General features: G+C 38.6%; 1 protein-coding gene across 4 annotated transcripts in view; it reads right to left on the bottom strand.

Annotated features, from left to right (window-relative positions):
- Positions 1–20,703, bottom strand: part of ppp2r3b (protein phosphatase 2, regulatory subunit B'', beta) — a 37,512-nt gene that overhangs the window by 8,656 nt on the left and 8,153 nt on the right. For 2 of the 4 annotated variants that reach the window (XM_014027814.1, XM_014027812.1), the window contains exons 3-11: positions 5,852–6,037; positions 5,419–5,522; positions 4,679–4,781; positions 3,586–3,660; positions 3,424–3,510; positions 2,447–2,603; positions 1,893–1,941; positions 1,730–1,819; positions 856–1,031 (exon numbers count right to left, since the gene is read on the bottom strand). In XM_014027814.1, the coding sequence (XP_013883268.1) occupies positions 856–1,031; positions 1,730–1,819; positions 1,893–1,941; positions 2,447–2,603; positions 3,424–3,510; positions 3,586–3,660; positions 4,679–4,781; positions 5,419–5,522; positions 5,852–6,037 (1,027 nt within the window). Of the gene's footprint in view, positions 1–855; positions 1,032–1,729; positions 1,820–1,892; positions 1,942–2,446; positions 2,604–3,423; positions 3,511–3,585; positions 3,661–4,678; positions 4,782–5,418; positions 5,523–5,851; positions 6,038–12,339; positions 12,725–20,703 lie in introns of those variants that run through there. The other 2 variants (XM_014027815.1, XM_014027813.1) reach the window with 2 other exon arrangements.

The raw sequence follows: 20,703 nt of genomic DNA, 5'->3' as shown, positions 1-20,703 counted from the left end.
ATCCAATAGTGCAAAATGCAAATTCTTGCATTTTTTTGACTGGTCTAAAGATTTCGATCAGGAGTGTATACACATACTATCTATATCTATATATTTTACGGAATTATCTTGCTCCGTTCAGTTAAACAAGCTTTTCTTTAATCAATCAATTTTATTGATTTGCTGTACTTAATTATTTTACAAAGTTGTTAATGCACTTTAAACTTCCCTCTTTTTGTCTTTTTCGTTACTTTATTCAGCTCATTATGTCTGCTCTAATTGCCATTATCCCTACTATTTTATTACGTTCTTCAGTTTTATTTTGTATTTGTTTATTGATCTAGTTCAGTAAAAATTAGTACGAGGCATGCTCAACACATTTTCATTTACCCATAAAAACTAATTAATTATGTGTTTACGATCCAGTTTATAGGTGTTTGTTTTGTATTTATTGCTGTTTCCGTCTTGTTTTCCAGTTTATCGTCTCAGAATGTTAAAAGTGTACAGGTTGTGCTTTCACTTAGTGTTCAAGAAGACATTTCAGTTGAGAAGTTGTTACATATCAGATAACATGCTATATTACATAACACCATTCATGTGTCGCACATGATTAGGTTGCTCACTGTGGCCATCAATAGTAAACACGCACACCCGACCGTGAACTGGTAACTTGTAAAGAACACACTGGGTGAGTGAAGTGTTGGAGGGAATTTGTTGACAGTGTGGATGACACCAGCAGCTGGCTGCAGGCAGCCCAGTTTCTAACTGTTCCCTCAGCCAGTGATCGATGGTCTGGTCTAATAATGTGCCACTGAGGACAAAGTGGAACCAGTCACCCTCTGCGCTGTGTGTGTGTAAATGTGAAACAGATCTGACCTTCCACCTCAGGTGCGACGAGGTCGAGCATTTGGCACAGGCAGTCCTCGAAGGGAAGGGGCTCTATAGCCATGGCCTCCAGTTTTTGACACTGCTCCTCGTAGAAGTACTCCAGCTCGTACATGCTGAGCACCCCGTCCCCGTCCAGGTCCATGCAGCGGAACCAGTACTCCATACTGAACAAAGAAAAAGCSTTTGGCGAGTTGGACCTTGTGACATGTACTATAGCTCTGTGAAAAGGATATGAACAATGTTGATAGTTCTTTAAACAAACTTAGTTCAGAGAAAAAGTTTAAATCTGATCTGACTGAGGAGTTAAAAGCTAGTTTGAGTGGAGCCAGGACCAAAATGGATTGCTGCAGTCTTGAAGCAAATTTAAAATAGTTCATGTAAATGAAACTTTTACACTTCTATCAGTTTTGCATTTAATAGTTATTCTGGTTTTACTTATTTATAAACATTAAAAACAAAAAATGAGGGACGATAAAACACAATGGGCTGGAGAGATCATAAAAACCCAAATGGGCTTATAAAGTCCAGAAAATCCAGCAACTGTAGTTCTACAGAAAAGGATGATGTAATTCATGCCTCCTTCTTGCAGAATATGACTGATAGTTTGTGAAATTATGTTTCAACGAAATGCTATAAAACTTTTGAGATTGGTTCTGTTTTAAGATTACAGCAAACCACTTTGGTCTTTGTTCAGTTCGGACTGTTTGCTTGACAATAAAGTTAGAAARATCTCTCCAAACTGTGTTTGTTTAAGGAGTTCTCTAATTATTGTTCAAACCTGTCCACAGAAAGCAGGTCAGAAGAGCTGAACTGCTGCTTTAAGAATGGTACAGAGACACCATGTGGTTAAAGGTAAACATACCTGGTGTAAGTCTTCTTGTCTTCCTCAGATATGAGGAACCAGACAAAATCAGCATAACTCAGTTTTCCCTGTTTATTCACCCGCCTGTCTCTGAGAGAATAAACATCATTTTAAAACTGGTAGGTGAGACTCCTCTTCAAACACAATGAAAATGTTAACGTACCTTGTTACAGTTCCTGAAAATATTCTCTCAATCATTTTCTGTGAAACAGCTAGAAAACACAGACCAAAGCAGACACTTAGAATCAAGCTCTTTCAATAACATTTCAACTTTCTCACAACACACATTCTCAGACTTGCTGGTGTAGTTTTCCCCTGACAACCTCATAAATCCTCTGGTCATCATTTCGACCCTACAGTGGTAGAAATCGTTCCAGACGTGGCGTCACTGGAGCAGAGTATATAGGCTGCTCTCCTATTGATCTTGTGTCTGATTTCCACTGCCTCACTTATAAACCATCAACCAAGAACATGTGGTGTAAAAGGAGGAAGTGTCAGAGATAAATCTGTTCCTGGCTGTATGCGAGGAGCAAATCTGGTCTAGATAACAAGAAAAAAAATGGTGTTTTATTGTTTCATGAAGTATTGGAGGTGCTCAGAGGTGGCAAGAAGGTATATTTATTCTGTACTTATTGTCTAAACTTCCCCACCATTTGTATTAACATGACATGAAGCCTAAACAGATAAAACTGTCAAAGTGATGGTGTGTTTGTTTACCTTGGTCATTGTGCCGGGCCAGGTCTTTCTGGTCAATATAGAGGTCATGATCGGTGTCAAGCTCCCAGAACTTGCAGTAGATAACATAAAAATGTTCATAGGAGAAGTACTCTGTCAGCTGGTTCACATCTTCCTCTTGCTCCAGCAGCGCTACGTTCTACCCAACAAGAGGTTTGTTTTTAGGCTTTCATAATTACAGGTTTATAAATATAAAAAGATACACCAGGGTTCCTACAGTTTAAGGCAAGTTAAATTTAAGACTTTTTAATGCCAAGTGAAATTAAATTTAAGACCAATTTCACAATAAACACAAAGGACAAAAAGATCAAAACTGGCAGAAACTCATGAATCCAAGTATTTTTGGTTGAAGTATTCAAATATTCCTAATAAACCAATTGTTTTTAACCATATCGAACTGCTTTTTTTTTTGTCAAATAAAGCTAAAACATTCTTAGCAGTCAGTTTTAAACTTTATTTAATTCCTGGAAGTTCTCTAAGACCCAAAATTTGGAGTTTTAGGACCCACAGTGGGGTCTCAACCCTAGAAACCTTAAAGTGCCTATGACATCAACTTTTTTGTAAGAAATTTGAATACATTTTTGGAAATACAACATTATTAACATATTACGAAACAAATTTCACGATGCTCTGACGGACGGTTGTTGAGATATTTGCATGTGAAGCAACAGGAAGTGATGTCAAAGAGGAATGTCTGCATGTGAACGTTTAAAAAATGTTACCAATTATTTTAATATTTGAGACAAATTACAAACATCCTATTTACAATGRGTTAAKATTTTTAAGACTTCTGACAGATTGATTTAAGACCTTTTAAGGCTAATTAAGGCTTTATTTTTGGATTGATGAATTCAARGCCTTTTAAGAGTTTTTAAGGATCTGTAGGAACCCTTTTTCCTCAAACTGTAAAATTCAATTTGGTATGTTTTGCGCGTGAACAGCAAAAAAAGGCATTTTACCTGGAGGAAGTTACTTTTCCTAAGCTCGGTACATGTTATCTTCCCCGTCCATGTCTGGTTCACATTGTAAAATATTCTTTGGATTACCTAAAGAACAATCAGTGTTGTTATTGTGCAAACATCATGTACTGCTTGTACATTGTTGTTTTAATGGCAGCATACCGTGGTGATGTAACGTGAGTGAAAGTCTGGTGCTTCTTTTAGAAAGGCCAAACCTGCATGCGAGTTGACCACATCCTGAAAATACACAATTTAGTTTTATTACTTAGTCTTGACACAAGAAAACAATACATCCAACTCTATAAAATGTAATGCCTTCTACTCTAACAGACATCCGTTATTTCTGGAAGACAGAATCTACGGCTGTCAGAGTAGCAGTATAAATACTCCCTAAGTGAAAGATCAGAACACAGTGTTCTACTGCACATAATTTTATCCCAACATATGTTTTCTACATTGAGTAGAAAATACTCCAGACCTTATTATAAGAAGCCATCGATTTAAAAAATGCCAATGGAAAAAAAAAAGATGTTTATTAGTGACTTATTGTCTCCTTGTGTCATAAAATCAGACAGAGTGGTGCATTTCTCATAAATTCTTGGTATGTCCTTATTATGACCTCCTTTCTACCATGTCTGTTCCTTATTCTACACAGTTGCCTTACAGTAAAGAAAAAAAAAACTGTTGACATAAATGCGAAGGCGGCAATGAAATTAAAAGGACTTATTTTAGGGCAGTCGTCGTGCCTCTTTGACTCTCGCTGAGAGAAATTAAATCATAGAAAACACATAAATCACAGGCCGCAGGAAACAGGCGGGGACAGTCAAATCAACTCCACTGCAATCCGCCTTTCATTCATCAAAACAGTCAAAGGCCATTCGCTGAGCTGAACCGTACAAATTAAACAGCACGTGCCAAAAGGAATCTGCTAGTATGCTAACGGGTGTTCAGCTCAGGCTGCAAGCTCTTGGAAGCATAATAAAACTAAACTCAACAAAAACATCGAGTGTAGKATAGGGCTAAACAATTTTTTTAAATCTTCCATTTCTGCTAAGCCTGAACACATCTTCAGTGCAATCACCCTCCTCCAACAGACTTATAATAACATTCCTAAATTAGTCCTCTGTCACAAATAAAAGCACAGTCTCAGCAGGACAGTCCACACACTAAGCTCAGTTTGCGCCACCATTGCAGTTTTGCTCCCACCCCGCCCTGCCAACTCCAGCCCTCTCCTTGGGTGTGCTGCAGGCCGTACCTGTAGGAATGGAATAAAGTCGTCTTGTTCCAGGTAATTACAGCCAGGCTTGGCCAAGAGGTGCACAAATTTAGAAGCATCATCGTGACAGGTCTGCAGAGTTCTGGAGAGAGAAAAAAAAAAAAACGGACAGCTGGTTGTGATGTTGCTCCCTTGTTGATTTTTAACATTCTTTTGAATTTTAAAAACTCTACAAAAATTTTAAGTGCAGCCGTAATACATTCTGAAATTAGGATTCTGAATTGGTGTTGGATGATTATGTTGCACCGAGTGTTACGGTTATGGTAATATTAGAAAGTGGCCTCTGATCTGAGAACGGTTCAGTCAGGAGCTAAGGTCAAATGTCATGTCTGTCCAGTCCTCCGGAGGCTCACACATTAATACAAGGACATGCCTGTTGCACAAAACATCATTCAGCACACAGCCACCATTATAAAAACTTCACAGTATTTCAACTAACTTCACATTGAAAGACAATGAATGGATGTTTTTATTTTTGTGCTGTACTGCAGATAAACAGCAACGTTGCTGTTTACAACTATGATTTTTAGAAAGGCAATGAATTCTGTTTGGAATGAAAAAGGAAAATGCCATAATAACAATGACAAACAGCTGCATGCAGTGTTTATGTTCCTGAGAGTGTGGTCATCGTTGTCCAGATGAGACTGACTGTATGAGCCATTTAGCTGAGAGTGAATGCACCAATAGTTCAGTTGGAACAAGAGCAGCTATTGTCTTACTTTCTCCAAATAGCCACAAACTTGTGAACAGACACGAAACCCGTCCTGTCGCCTCCAGCTGAGCAGAACAATGGCATTTTCCAGTAGAGGGGACACTCACAGGCCTAAAGAGACAACAAAATAGTCTGTGGTAAAGATGAAAAATACAGATGAACACATTAAAAAAGAAAAAGTTAATAAAYGTACAGGTTTTATTTCAGTTTATTAGTTAGAAAAGCAGTAATAGATCATTTATAAATTTTCTTGAGTAAACCTAGCTGTCTTTGCCATAAAGGTCTCCCCAGGCTACTGCCCACATTTCTTCACAACACGGAAATAATATTTTCCGTGGGGTATTAAAATCAGCAAACCAATAAGTCAGGAGCCAAATCGCACTAAAAAAATACATTTCTGGGTGGCAGCTCAACCACGATGCTCTAACTTGCGTTCTCACCTTGGCAACTGGCCCCATGTCTTCAATGGTGGCTCTTTCATTTGGAAATTGTGAAAATATTTTCTCAATTTTGGAAATGAGGTTGTCAGTGTTGAGGTTGGCTTGGGGCTGGCCCTGTGGGAAGTAAAACTTGGGAATGCTTTCACTCAGTGCATTGGTAACTGGCTCTTCCGTCCTCACCTGGGCCTGAGACAAACACAGAAACAAACTATTAGCCACTCAAGCTACAAAATGCTAAAGCATATTTCAGTGAGTGCTGAAGATCACTGTAACACAAGCATCATACTTATGTGACTATATCGTTAGGAAACCCTAATGCTCATCATGGATGATCTGTGACTATTAAGCACTTTTTTATCCATTTACCTGTAACAAATACACCTGTGACTGATAATCCTACCTTACTGTAATTCTGTAATATTCATTGTAAATGAATGTGCCAACATAGTGCTGGGCAGTATATTGTTTTGTACCGAATACCTGGTTTTTATTTTTGTTATGATATGAATTTTTTGAATACCGGACATTCTGGTTTAAATAGCGGAACATTTCTTCGCAGCCGCCAGTAAACTTTTGTTTCCCGGGGGACATTTTTCCTTGCTGCACCGCTATGTGCGTTAGCATGCTAATATTTGGAGCAGCTAGTTGCAGCAGCGGGTGGCGATTCCGCTGCTTATATTGACTGACGTTTAAAAAAACATCCTATTTTCACCATCGCTGAATGTAGTAAACACCTCTTCAGTGACGTGCACAGTTAGATTTAATGCAGTTTGTTAATATTGAGACGTTATGCTGATGGAGACTTAACGTGGTTCTATTGTGAAAAGCCCGCAGGAAGTAGTTCGTAGTGGAGTTGGAATTGACTGGTGTGCAAGGCGAGTCGTGCTGATAAGCTTTAATAAATAACATAAAACAATAAACCCGATCATAATCTTTTCTTAACCCTCCTCCTTCACGACTGGGCCAAAATGCCTGACTACTGTCTCCAACCACCAGTCAGAGAAGAACAGACACAGAGGAGGGAAACAGAGACACAGACAGAGGTACAGTAAAAGAAAAAAGTCAATAAGCAGGCATACATGTCAACCTCTTCGGACGTTTACCTGTATTAAAAAAGCCTCAAAAATCTGTACAACTCTCACCGGGGGGGAGGGGGTCTATCGGCTGCGGACATGAAAGCGCCCGCTGAGCAGCAGGAGAGGAGAGCGGAAAAAGTTCTAAACTTATTTWTAGCGGCAGAACAGGTTAAAAGATGGCTGTTTTATGTTATTTATTGTTTTTTTAATCATCCTACAGACTCTGACATGTTAGATAAATTTGAAAATCAGGTTTTGAAAAATCCGTGAGATTGCTCTATACGCCTGTATATCTGCAAAATGACGTAAAATCCTTATAATTTACGGACAATCTGTACAAGTTGACATGTATGAGCAGGGTTTGTACATTTTATTATCAGCTGAGGTGTAAATGTTGAAAATACCGTGATATAAAATTTTGATCATATCGCCCAGCCCTATGTCAACATTCAATAATATGTGTGCCCTTAATTGACCCAAAAATCATTTTAGATTTATGGTTAAATTTGTGCTTGACCTATTTTCTGGTTAATGAATAATTCTGAAAAGAGCATGCAACGTTAATGCTTCTAAAACTACACAAACATATTTGAAAAGTGGCAATGTGCAACTTCATTTTTAAATAAAAATGTGCACTGAACATACGTATATAGATTATATGTAACATATTGGTGACTTGCTCCTTTGTAACAAAAAAAAAAAAAACTGGGAGGGAAGCTGTCAGACTGAAGAGTGAGTCCTATTTGGCCTTGTTGGCTGGTAGAACTCCGGAGACAGTAGAGGAATATTGGCAGGCCTAGCGGGCTGTAGCCCTGGCTGTTGCCGAGGCAAAAGCTTGAATGGAAAAGGAGTTCGGTGAGGCCTAAAGAATAAAGATTTTCATTTGGCTCTGAGAAGATTCTGGCAAACCATCTGTCAGCTGTGGTGTGGTGCTGTTGACCTCAACCAGTGATGTCGGGAGTTGGAAAGAATACTTCTCTGACCTTTCAATCTCACTGGCACATCTTCCATGGAGGAAGCAGAGTTTGGAGATTTTGGGGTTGGTCTGTCAATAACCGAGGCKGAGGTCACTAAAAAGCTCCACAGTGGCTGGGCTCTGAGGTGGATGACATTGGCTCTGGATGTTGTAGGGCTGTCTTGGTTGACGAACCTTTGCAACAGCATATGGGCTTATAGGGGCAGTGCCACTGGATTGGCAGACCATGGTGGTGGGTCCCCTCTTCAAAAAGGGGGTTGGAGGATGTGTTTCAAATATAGGGGCATCTTTCTCCTTAGCCTCCCCAGTAAGGTCTATTCTGGTGTGCTGGAGAAGAGAGTCTGACCGATAGCTGAACCTCAGATTCAGGAGGAACAATGCACATTCTGTCCTGACTGTGGAACARTGGACCAGCTCTTCACCCTCACTAGGGTCCTTGAAGGGTTATGGGAGTTTGCCCATCCACTCTAGATGTGTTTGGCGGACTTGGAAAAGGCGTTCCACTGCGCTTCTCAAGGTACACTGTGGGGGGTGCTCAGCGAATAATGGTACATTTACAAACACATTTTGAGCATCAGGAGCATCTGGTTTACATGCAAAGTCAATAGTGTATGCGCATCTAGGGGTGTCTAGAAACCGAGCAGCGCTTTTCGAAGCATTTCGCACGTCTTGAGCGTTTTCAGTGGGTGAGGCACATCCCAAGCATCTGATGCACGAGTTGGAAAACCTGAACTTTTGATGCGTCGCATCAACCAATAAGAGAGACTCTGCTCAGTGACGCACTGGTGATGAGCTGGAAATACCGGAAGCCCGAGAAATAGGATCACACAAACAATGGAGGAAAAACTGATAGTCCGATCAGTTATGATCATTCCAGTGTCCATTATCGTGATAGAAATAAAAAGGACTTTACCTGGAGGACTATTTGTGAGGAAGTCGGCATGTTTGGTAAGTTATCTAAATTACAGTTAAAAAGGCTCCTCCTCTCGAGCGTTTAAAGAAGCGTGTCTACYTTCACATCAAATGCGTCTGTCCTCACTGGACACCAGCATCAAGATGCGTGCGTTTTGAGATTTTTGGAGGCGCACAARGTGCTTGGTGTAAATGTAGCATGAGAGATTGTGCGTCCGTTGTTACGGGCCAGTCACTCCCTATATAAGCAGTGCAAGAGTTTGGTTCTGATTGCCGGCAGTAAATCAGACCCCTTTGATGGAGCTGCCTGTTGTCACCAATTCTGTTCATAACTTTAATGGACAGAATTTCTTGGTACAYCCAGGGGGTGGAGGGAGTCTGGTTTAGTGGCCTCAGGATTCCATCACTGCTATTTGCTGATGACGTGTTCCTGTTGGCGTCATCATGCRGTCATCTTCAGCTCTCAAAGAAGCGATTCACAGTCGAGTGTGAAGTGGCTGAGATGAGGATAAGCACCTCCAAATCCGAGTCCATGGTCCTCAGTCGGAAAGGGTGGATTGATCTCTCCAAGTTGGGGGTGAGGTACTGCCTCAAGGGGAGGAGTTAAAGTATCTTGGGGTTTTGTTCACGAGAGAAGGAAGAATGGAGCGAGTGACACAAAGATGGATCTGTGCGGTTTCTGATGTTTTGTGGACTCTGTACCAGTCTGCTGGGGTGAAGAGAGAGCTGATCATTCGTTCATACCCTCACCTATGGCCACAAACTTTGGGTAGTGACCAAAAAAACAAGACTGCAGCTACAGGCAGTCGAAATGAGATTTTCCGCTGGGTAGCTGGCCTCTCTCTTAGACAGGGTGAGAAGCTCTATTATCCAGGAGCGACTCAGAGTAGAGCCACTGCTCCTCGACATCGAGATGAACCAGCTGAGATGGTTCGGGCATCTGGTAGAGATGCCCCCTGGATGCCTCCCAAGGGAGATGCTTTAGGCATGTCTGACTGGGAGGAGACCTGGGGAAGACCCAAGACACACTGGAGACCTTGGCTGGTTCGGGAAAACACCTTGGAATCCTCCCAGAAGAGCTGGAAGACGTGGCTGAGGAAAGAGAGGTCTGTCTGGGCTTCKCTGCTCAAGCTGCTGCCCCCATGACCCAACTCGGAATAAGCAGTAAATAATGGATGGATGGATATTGTCTTGCTCCTTTGTGATAAATAACTGGTGATAATAGTTTTGGTGAATTATACAAGCACCATCAACATACATAGTAAATTAGGACATAACCACAAAAATGTATTATGATATATGATGTTTTAAAAAAACTAATTTATTTTCGTTCTTCTTTAATGATCTTTTCAGTCTAATAAAAATAAACAGCTAAGACTTGCAGATTATGCTGTGATCTGCTTTAGTATGCTTGTGGTTTGACTAAGAAATAATTAAGACCAAGAGCAAGTTTTAACAAATCAATCAGTAGTTTTTAACTTTTTCAAGTCATGGCAACATCCAGAAGAATCAGATTATTTATCTTCCCCATCAGAAGCACATCTGTGGACACAAACCTATACACAAACAAAACCACTTAATAAAATCTATTCCAACTGGTATAATGTAATGTATTCTATTGTATTAATTGTCATTACGATATTTTATCTTTTTCCAACATTCTCCTACAAACTAAAAAATTGTGTCATGACCCTCCAGGATTRGAAACACAGTGGACGGACCTTTAAAACCAAAAAACAAACAAAACTGTTAATCCACTGTAGTATCCACCTTCAGTATTTCAGCAACTGATACTGTGATGTGCTTTTTTTTACAGTCAGAAAAGTTAAACAAAACTCTTGTTGGACAACTCAATAAATGTGGGATAAACCCAGGACTGTGGACATAGCCATGCTTTTTAATTTTCCACTCATGATATAGAAAATCAAATTCAATATTTTGTGTTATATTAATACTGTATGATTCTGTAAAATGATATAAATTATTCTGAGTTACACAAACATGGCTTTAATAAAGTGGCTCACACTCAGTAGAGCGTTTATAATGTTTTTAGATGATTACTATGCAAACATTTCAAGCTAAAACCATTATAAAATTATACTTTTTATTCAGAATTTGAAAATCAAACAAATCTTAATATTTTGGTAGATCAAAATAAACCACAGATTGCTTTTCCAAATCACATTAAAAGGGGTAGATCAGATTTGAGTTTTCTCCTAAATCGTCTGAGTAGTTGGTACCATTAGTCAGCATTCAGAATGGTTTCAGTTTGGTTCAGTAGTGGTCAGAAACAGGAATATCTAAACCTAAATAAGATGCTAAACTGGACAAAAAATTGGTCCTAATTATGAAATAAATGATTTTATCATCAAAACAAAGACACATTGTTACAGTTATCATAACACTATTAAACTGAACCATCTATTGTGCATCAGTCTAATCTAATAGTGAATAAAAGGGTTAAATGTATTTTGCTAATCTAAGCTTCTATTTTTATTTTATTTTTTACAGTTTTTGTAAAGATGAACATTTCTAGTTGTAACATTTTAGTGATGTAACAAATGAAGTTGTAATACAAAAATATTTTAAAAATGTAGCTAACAATTAGGTATTATCTTGTTACCAACTCCAAAGGACATAACAGCAAAATAAATCACATCCTCTAAGAAACAACTGAGTTAGGACATCACAAATAACCTCGTAGTATACAATGATGAATTTCACAAATCAAATCCTCATTTTGTGGTTTGCTAAGTATTATGTCATGTTWCATAACAGAGAACATTAAATCTGTGAGTAGGACCTTTTATCTCCATAATTTAAAAAAAAGTTGAAGGTTATTTTACACTACTTACTAAACACAGTTTGAGGTGAACATGCTATACTTCCCAGTATTTACTCTACCATTTTCCAAGGCCATAAACCTGGGGGAACTACTGCTCTCAATCACCATCTCATACTCAGAGATCATTTACAAGACTCCAGATCCTGCTATCTTAATCATTCTTTATGGTCTCAAGTAATAACTTAAAACAGCTGCAAAGATATAAAACTATCAACCTGTCTTTCTCACATGTAATACTTTGTTCATTTTAACAAGACTGAATGAATAAAACTTTAAAGAGTAACTTAATACACTCACATTAAAAGAACTATTCTAAAAATGTCTGCTGTAATCTGATGCCATTTTGCTGTAAACTGCAAGTGGGAATCTGCTTATTTTAACTTGACAAAAGACTTGTCATCTTGTCTGTGCTGTGTGCCAGTATCAGTCATGGCTATAAAAGGACATAAACATATCCTGTTGCCCTGCACTGTCCCCTTGCTGTCTTCATGTTTGCAAAGCACGAGAACAACTGCTAAGCCATGACATTTTGTCCATTGAAAACAACTGAAAGAGGACAATACAGCAGCCGGGCACAATGCGCCAGAAAATCTATCGATCTGTTTATAGATGAAGAATAATGTGCCACCAAAGGAATATAATAATATGCAAAACAAAGTGAACTCTTCCAAACACCTGCCTGTCCTTGTTGGAAGGCTCTGAGCCTCTTCTTGAATCGAGAGGGCAGAACAAAGTCACATCCACGTGCCAGGAGAGCCAGCTCCTTCCTGAGGTCAGGATCCTGACGCAAAGACAGCTCCTTCATCCTCATCTTCGCTCCAGACAGGATGGGGCACTCATACACTCAATAACACTCAGTCTAGTGAATTCCTTACAACCAGCACAGCAAGTCAAAAGGTAGTGGTAGCAGTAGAGGTCCTCTGTGAGAATGCCCCTAAGATTGTCCTCTGTCAGAGTATGAGCCTGTTAATGTGAGGCAGCAGCTGCTACTGTGACATTCCCTCCCATCGCAAAATCTCAACTCTGCCTGCTGCTCTGTCCTCGCGTCTATGCAACGTGCACATACACACACAAGCTGAAGGGTCAGGGAGCCCTTGCCACAAAGCTGTTGGGGAGATAAGGAGTGACCGGGTGTAACTGTGTGGGACTCACTCTGTGCGTGCGATGGGAGGGGTAAAAGCAATGGATCTGCCCTTTCCAGTTTGCATTCCTCAGTATTCATGGAAGGTTATGTAAAGATACAACATAGTGACTGCTTGCTGTATTCATAACAGAAGGATGTACCTTGATTTAAGGACACACCATGTTCTTGTAAGAAACTCCCACAAAATTTACTATTTTAGAGAAACTTTCCTTGTAATAAGAGCCCTAAAATCTGGATCATTTTAATCTGAATAAGAATCTTCACACAAATGAAAAGATTATAGATAACTCCTAAAATTATTAAAAGCAGTCAGAACTAAACATTTTTGACATGATTTACATAAATTTGCTGTCAAATTCACATAAAAATATAGACATAAAAGAAAATGAGCAATGTATGGCTGTACATAAACGTGTACATAAGTTTTACACACTTTTATACATTCTGAATCCTATCCTTTGGTGGTTTTTGTTTTTCCTTTCCTTTGCAAACTTAAACAGCCATCCATTCCATGTCCTATTATAGTTGACGGGCAACAGAAGGGGGGAATGGGACCTGTCAAATTCCAAGAATGATTACTGAACCAGTCTGCACCTATTAAAAGCACCAGCAAACACTGTTTGTGCAACCCAAGAAACAAGATCTAGAGAAACATGGGTGTATCTTTAGTCTTCAAACAAACATCCGCTTCCAGTTGTTGCTGCACCGGAACGATACTTAAATCTGCACAAACAGTCTGATCCAACAGCTCAGAATTTGCTTTCGAAGAACAGACTAAGATCGGAGAAAGCTCCAAGCAATTTTAAGTTGACAGACAAAATGATAATTAGAAATTCTTCAATGATGTCCACTTTACAAAGATATATCCTTTACCCATTTATGTGATTGTTATGGGAAACAGAAACTAAGAGCGCATCTTTATTARTGTAGATACAGTTCCTGTTGTCCACCAAACAGGCCACTGCACATGCACGATAAGCTGTTTGTAACAATAGTGTGTTCACAGTCTACCTTTTGTTGTTGCTCAGCTATTCTAATTGAACAAGGAAAGGTTAAACTATGCACACTCGTGRATTGTTCAGTCCACGAGTAAACACAGCAGAAAAAAACAACAACTTGCTTTATAATAAAACTATCCCACAATAAAAAAAGAAACAAATAAGAAGTATCAATGCACAAAATGAGAGTATAAACTACTGGATCTAGTGAATTGAATCACCAGTGGCTGTGGCAAACCAATTTGGGGAGTCGTCCTGTAATCAACATGGTTGCCGGATTGATCCCCCATTCCATCCATCTTAATTGTTGTGTCCTTGGGCAAGACACTTCACCTGCCTTGCCTACTGATGGTGGTCAAAGACGGTAGAGATGGTGGCATCACTGCATGGCAGCCTCACCTCTGTCAGTGTGCTCCAGGGCAGCTGTGGCTACAATGTCAATGTCAAATTTATTTGTATAGCACATTAAAACAACAAAAGCTGACCAAAGTGCTTCACAGTTCAGTCAAGACATATCAAAAAAACATACAAATAATAGATACAAACACAGAAACACAATATAATATATGAATAATCTCTAACTGAACCTCCAACTCAGTCTTAATCATAAGCCAAAGAAAATAAATGGGTCTTCAGCAAAGATTTATAAGCCTCAACAGTCTRTSCTGACCGAATATTAAGAGGRAGACTGTTCCACAGCTTTGGAGCAGCTATTGCAAAAGCCCGGTCACCTCTAGATTTCAGTTTGGATCTAGGGACATCCAACAGGAACTGGTTGGTAGACCTGAGTGCTCTGACCGGAGTGTAGATGTTAAGAAGATCACATAAATATGACGGGGCCAGACCATTAAAAACTTTAAAAGCCATCAATAAAATCTTAAAATCAATTCTCAGGTGAACAGGAAGCCAATGTAGAGAAGCCAGAACTGGGGTTATGTGTTCATTTTTTTAGTACCTGTTAAAAGACGAGCTACTGCGTTCTGGACAGACTGTAGGCGACACAGAGATGATTTATCTAAGCCAGCATACAAGCGAGTGGTAATAAAAGCATGAATCACCCTTTCAAGGTCTTCAGTGGAGAGATATGATTTCACCCTAGCAATTAGTCTTAATTGGAAACAACTTGATTTTACAACCGAATTTATCTGTTTATCTAATTTAAAAGGTATCGTCAAAGAGAAAACCCAGATTCCTGACAGTAGAATGGCTGTATGAAAATAAAGGGCCAATGTCATTTGAATTTACTTTACCAAAAGTGATTACTTCAGTTTTACTCTCAATTAGATTCAGAAAGTTTAGTTATAGCCAGGTTTTTATATAATTTACAGCTGAAGAGTCGTCCCTGTTCAACTTAATGGGCATATAGACTTGGATATCATCAGCAAAGCTGTATCAATGTAGCTTACKACCAGCAGTGTGTGAATGAGTATGAATGGGTGAATGTCTGTAAAGACCTCCACATACTCCAAACAAATCCCAACAGTCGATGCATGGTCACATGGTTGTTTGGCATTCATTTTCACATGCACCTTTCATAGRTCCTGAGACACACAGCGCCGAGCTACTGGGAAACCCCTCCGCTGCAGTCTGTACTCTGGGGGATAAAAACAAACAAACAAACTCCAATCTGCCATTATTTTTTTCACAAATATTTAATGGTAAACCCCACCGTTATTTGTCCACAAATCCYTCCTTATTAATGCTCCACACCGACTTCTCCATACAAAACATCTTTTTACCTGCAGTCATGAGTTTTTGTCCATTTGACGATCTTAAGAAATGTCTGCTTCTAACAGTCGCATTCAGGCAGCGAATAGTTGGAACAAAATGTAGCATCCGAGTGCCTTCAGCAAAAACAAACATGCCCACAAACTTCAGACTAATTACACAAACTTCTTAGCGGGAGGAGGTTAAAAAATGTCAATGCCGAGAGCATGATGACATAATTTTTGTCACTGTGATAAACCGAGCAAAKGTTGGCTGGTTGGAGGGAGTATAAAGAGACCTTAAGTGTAAAGATCTTTGGAGTCCTTAGAGACTTGAAAAAATGCTAAGTTCAGTCAATTTACCATGTTTAAGTATTAAATAAGTAAATAACTGTAATGAAAGCTTCAGAAAACATCTTTATAACATTTTTAAGGCCATTCATACTAGCTGCCCCAGCATGAGCTGAAACCATCTAAATAATATATTTTTGAATGCAATAGTCATTTAAAAAAGAAATCAGTCAGTCTAACAAATAAAAAATTGCAGTTTTCAGTTATTTTGTGCTCTGTAAGACAGATATTTGCTGATAGATTTTGATGCTAGGAAGAATGTGGAAAGCTGGTTTAGCCAAGGCCTTAGATTCCAGAAGGCCAAACTATYGGACTTGGCCATCCGAGGGGAATYTGRAGTCTAAAAGACATTTAGTCAGGGCCTTTATGTTTCAGCTGACTCAGTTGACATAGTAGCTGTGTTTCAGTTTTGGAAAATTAAAGACCTGGCAACAGGAGTGTCAAACTGTGAAACGTTTGTTGGAAAATCAATAAAGTCTGCACAGTWCAAAAAGTGGAGCAAAGGATATAGATCACCACCAGTTATAGTGATTGTATAGAGGCTTTGATAAAAAGCKCATTCTTGTGAAACTTGTAATGGCTTTACTTTCTTGTAGTTAGTTTGTAAAATGAAACAGGGGCGGGAGCGGGWKTTATGCAAAATCGACWRATTTGAGCTTTATTATACTGTTATGTTATTACCTCATCAAAAGCAAACCCAGGGTGTTGCTTGGGCTTATTCATGCTAGGGTTGGGCAAAAATATTGTATGCAATTAATCATCAGAAAAACTTTCATCGATTATTTTTTTGGCACTTGACGATTAATGCCACCAGGCAGACTTACTGGCGATTTCTCCCGTCAGTCCGCTCGGTGCTCCTCCTCACTTCAAATATAACGACATTAAAAAACAAAGTTCTGTAATTTATTTATCATAACTCCGTTTTTTTTACTTGGCCTATCAACACAATTTAAAAATTGATGTAACACATTAGACTGTACTTTTGACACAATTTGGAACATATTTTTTAAAGACAGCAAACCTTTCCCACTCCATGGGATTAATCGTCATATTAATTGATATTGGRTAAATACTACAATTAATTGTGATTACATTTTTTTTGCCAATATCACCCAGCCTTTATTCATGTATGTTGAAAAATCCTTGAATCTCATGTGGTAGTCACACAGAGCGGCCTAAAAGGCTTGCAGGGACATAGCACCACCTATTTGTACATAGCACCTCCCTGGAGCTCAGTCTGCAGCCGAGCTCCCACCTCGCAGAGCACCAACSCCCAAAGCATTGTTTGAAAATGTGCTAACATGGGAGTGTCAATYATGATAGGGGTTCTTAAAAAGACAAAGGCCAATTTTAAGGCATTTAGATCAAAATTAGGGAGCAAAGTCAAATTTGTTTTGGACATATACAGCATTTTCATAACAACTGAAGGTAACAGTTATTTACTTGATTGTGGTACAGAATTGAATTATCTGTCTGGAAGATACATATTACTCTACCTTAACTAATTTGGGAATGGCTTCTTCATAGGCTGATTATTTTTAATTACATTTAATTAAATCAAGATGACAATAGAGAAGATATCACAAATGTTACGCCATCAAAAACAGAAGCTCTGCAAAAGAAAAACAAAACAAAACAAAAACAAAACAAGATGGTAAAACAGTGTAAAATGTTCCCATTTGTGGAACTTAATTTAGGACRTATATTAAGCTATAGGTGAAAACTGGTCTTTTGACTCACAAGTGACCACTACTGACAAATAGGTTGCAAGAGATAAACACTCTTTGAAAGGTCAATCAACTGATGTGACCTCAGAACCTTTGCTTAAAGTTCAACCAAGTAAAAAAAAATACTTTGAAAATTTTATCTTAAATGGCATTGACAGAAACAAGGAAAAAAGGGTTTTCATYTAGCTTTTTTACAGAAGTATTTCAAACTACTGAATCATTGCATATGACCTACTGCACTCACTYCACAGACAATTTTATGTTTTGAGCAAGAAGGCAGACAGGACAGCCAAGCATTCGTGGAGAGCTAACATTTATTGTACATAATTTAAGTAAATAATCTACAACCACATATGCTGACAATAAGCAACATCTAACAGAAAGAGTATCAGAGTAAATTAAGCAGAAAATGAATGTGCTGCCACACCTCATCTCACTGCCAGAGTTCTGGGTATCTAATGCCAACACAAGGGAACCAAGGCTATCTTTATTAGTGTCTGATGTCAAAGTCAGAACAGCTGTTCCAGGCTGCATCAGTGTGACATAAATTGAATTTTTGAATAATCCTTTGAAGAATGCTTCTGTATGCAGGAATTCATTTTGTTGTCTTAAAATAGAAGTACTACATTCATACAACATCACAATCCCTTTAATACTGAGTGACATGGCGAGGTCTTGTGGCATGACACATCACAGCAGAATATACAAACTCTCCAGCAGCTGTTTTATATTAATCTGTAGTGGAAAGGCAACAGGGCAAAAGGTTACTGCAAGGGAAGAATAAAAACAGAAAGTATGCGATCAACGCCCCTACACTAAATATTTTTCCATCATAAGGACTCACGATGAACACAAGYCAGCCAAAATACAATGCWTGTCAAGTTTTATGGATTGTTAACCTTAATCTAGATTTCTGAAGGTACAGTTAGACATCAGGAGTTGACATGCACGTGCCTCAGAAAATTAATCTAAAACCCATTTTTATGCTTTAAACAGGGGTATTTTGACAAGTCCTTTAACCAGTTTACAAACATCCTTGAGAGATGGAACGACAGACTGGAATGGGTGATAGGCATGGACAAGTAAGACAATGTGATGGTGTGATAACTTTGGGCAAAAATACCTGTTTTACATATTAAAACAAAGCAAAAAATAAAAAAAGAAATGAAAAACTCGCAAATTTATTTCTTTGTGTCAAATTTTTTTTTTTAACTCTGGTTCCACAAGCTGTTTAAAAAAATGACATACTGCTATAATATTGCAATTTTAAAGACATTATATATTCATTTTCACATAGTCATATACGCAAAAGGACAATCCATTACAGATAAGTGACTGAATTMACAGTCACCCTGTTCAAAACTAGGGTCAGATATTTAATGTACTCATTTCAATGATTTTAATTCTGCCTTAGCTAATGATGCTTCAAAGACTGAAGCTGAAATCCTTACGCATTACTAACCATTATTTAAAAGTGGTCCAATTAAAAAGGACATAAATCTAGCATTAGACCTAATCCAAATTCCTATAGATGCTTATAAMGCCTTACTCTGTTCTCTTAAACTGAGGCTCCAGTCAGAAAGACAGCAGATGTTGTACCAGTAACTACTTGAATGCAATCTCATACCAATTTTTAGATTGTCAACAACACAAGAAAGTATTCTCTTGGGGAGCACGAGTTCGCAGCTGTCTGGCTGTCTCACTGTCATCACACTCACACTTGTCCACAGCTAATAGTGGAAAGTGTCTCTTAAGCAGATATACAAAACATGCTGAGGATTTGCATTGTTTTGAACAGGTATTACCATAATAATTGAGATTATAAACCTATAGGAAGTTCAGTTACACATGACCCTTATCACACAAACCAAAGATGTAACCAGAGTGCCAGGGATAAGTGTGTTTTAAACACTCACACCTCTCATTAATTTGTGCTTGAGACTTGAGCATTGGGAAGGCATTTTGATTAATACCTTCTCCACAGACATGGAGGCTCAACTATGACACTGCAGAGGATAGCCTCTGACGGTTCTTATTGCTGCAGGACTCAGCAGCCTCTTGTGGCCAGCTAGGGGAGAGTAAAGAGCCCAGAGACAAAAGTAGTGTCAAGTTTGAGGAGCTGTACTTTAAGAACAAAAGGTTTAGTCAAAAATGCAGATTTTTCTTTGTAGTCGTACACATTATCCACTGAAATACATGTTTTTAGTCCTTAAAAATATTTAAAAGCCTCAACAGTCTCAGCGGATTGAGTATGAAGAAGTACAGGTGCTGGTCATAAAATTAGAATATCACAAATAAGTTTATTTATTTCAGTAATTCCATTCAAAAAGTGAAACTTGTACATTATATTCCTTCATTACACACAGACTGATATATTTCATGTCATTTCTTTTAATTTTGATGATCATAACTAACAACTAATGCAAAGCCCAAATTCAGTATCTCAGAAAATTAGCATAATGTGAAAAGGTTTTATATTGAAGACACCTGGTGCCACACTAATCAGCTAATTAGCTCAAAACACCAGCAGAGGCCTTTAAAGAGTAACTTACACCAAAATTAACTTTTTTAAGCTGATAAACTGTCTACAATGTGTCTAAATGTTGTATAGTACTGTGTCTGTGCTAATTTTGATGTTTTTGTGTGTATTTGTTCATCTCTCTCTCTCTCTCTCTCTCTCTCTCTCTCTCTCTCTCTCTATCTATCTCTATCTCTCTCTCTAGACCAGCAGTACGTCCTGCACAGCGGGAGGGGAGGAGGGGAAAGAAAGGCAGCTTCAGCCCGAACCCACACGTCAACTTTTACAGATTGTCTGTAAGCTATAAGGATTTTACGTCATTTTGCAGGTATACGGACGTATAGAGCAATCTCACGGATTTTTTTCAAGTCTTACGCATATTTTAAAAACCTCATTTTCAAATTTATCTAACATGTCAGAGCCTATAGGATGATTTAAAAAACAATAAATAACATCAAACAGCCATCTTCCAACCTGTTCTGCCGCTAGAAATAAGTTACTTTTTCCCCTCTCCTTTCCTCCTGCTTCGCAGCAGGAGCTTTCATGTCCGCAGCTGACACACACACACACACACACACACACACACACACACACACACA

The sequence above is a fragment of the Austrofundulus limnaeus genome, unplaced genomic scaffold (genome assembly GCF_001266775.1).
Source record: "Austrofundulus limnaeus strain Quisiro unplaced genomic scaffold, Austrofundulus_limnaeus-1.0 Scaffold686, whole genome shotgun sequence".
Lineage (NCBI taxonomy): Eukaryota > Metazoa > Chordata > Actinopteri > Cyprinodontiformes > Rivulidae > Austrofundulus > Austrofundulus limnaeus.
The sequence above is the reverse complement of the archived record's forward strand: the minus strand, read 5'-3'. Positions and strand labels throughout refer to the sequence as shown.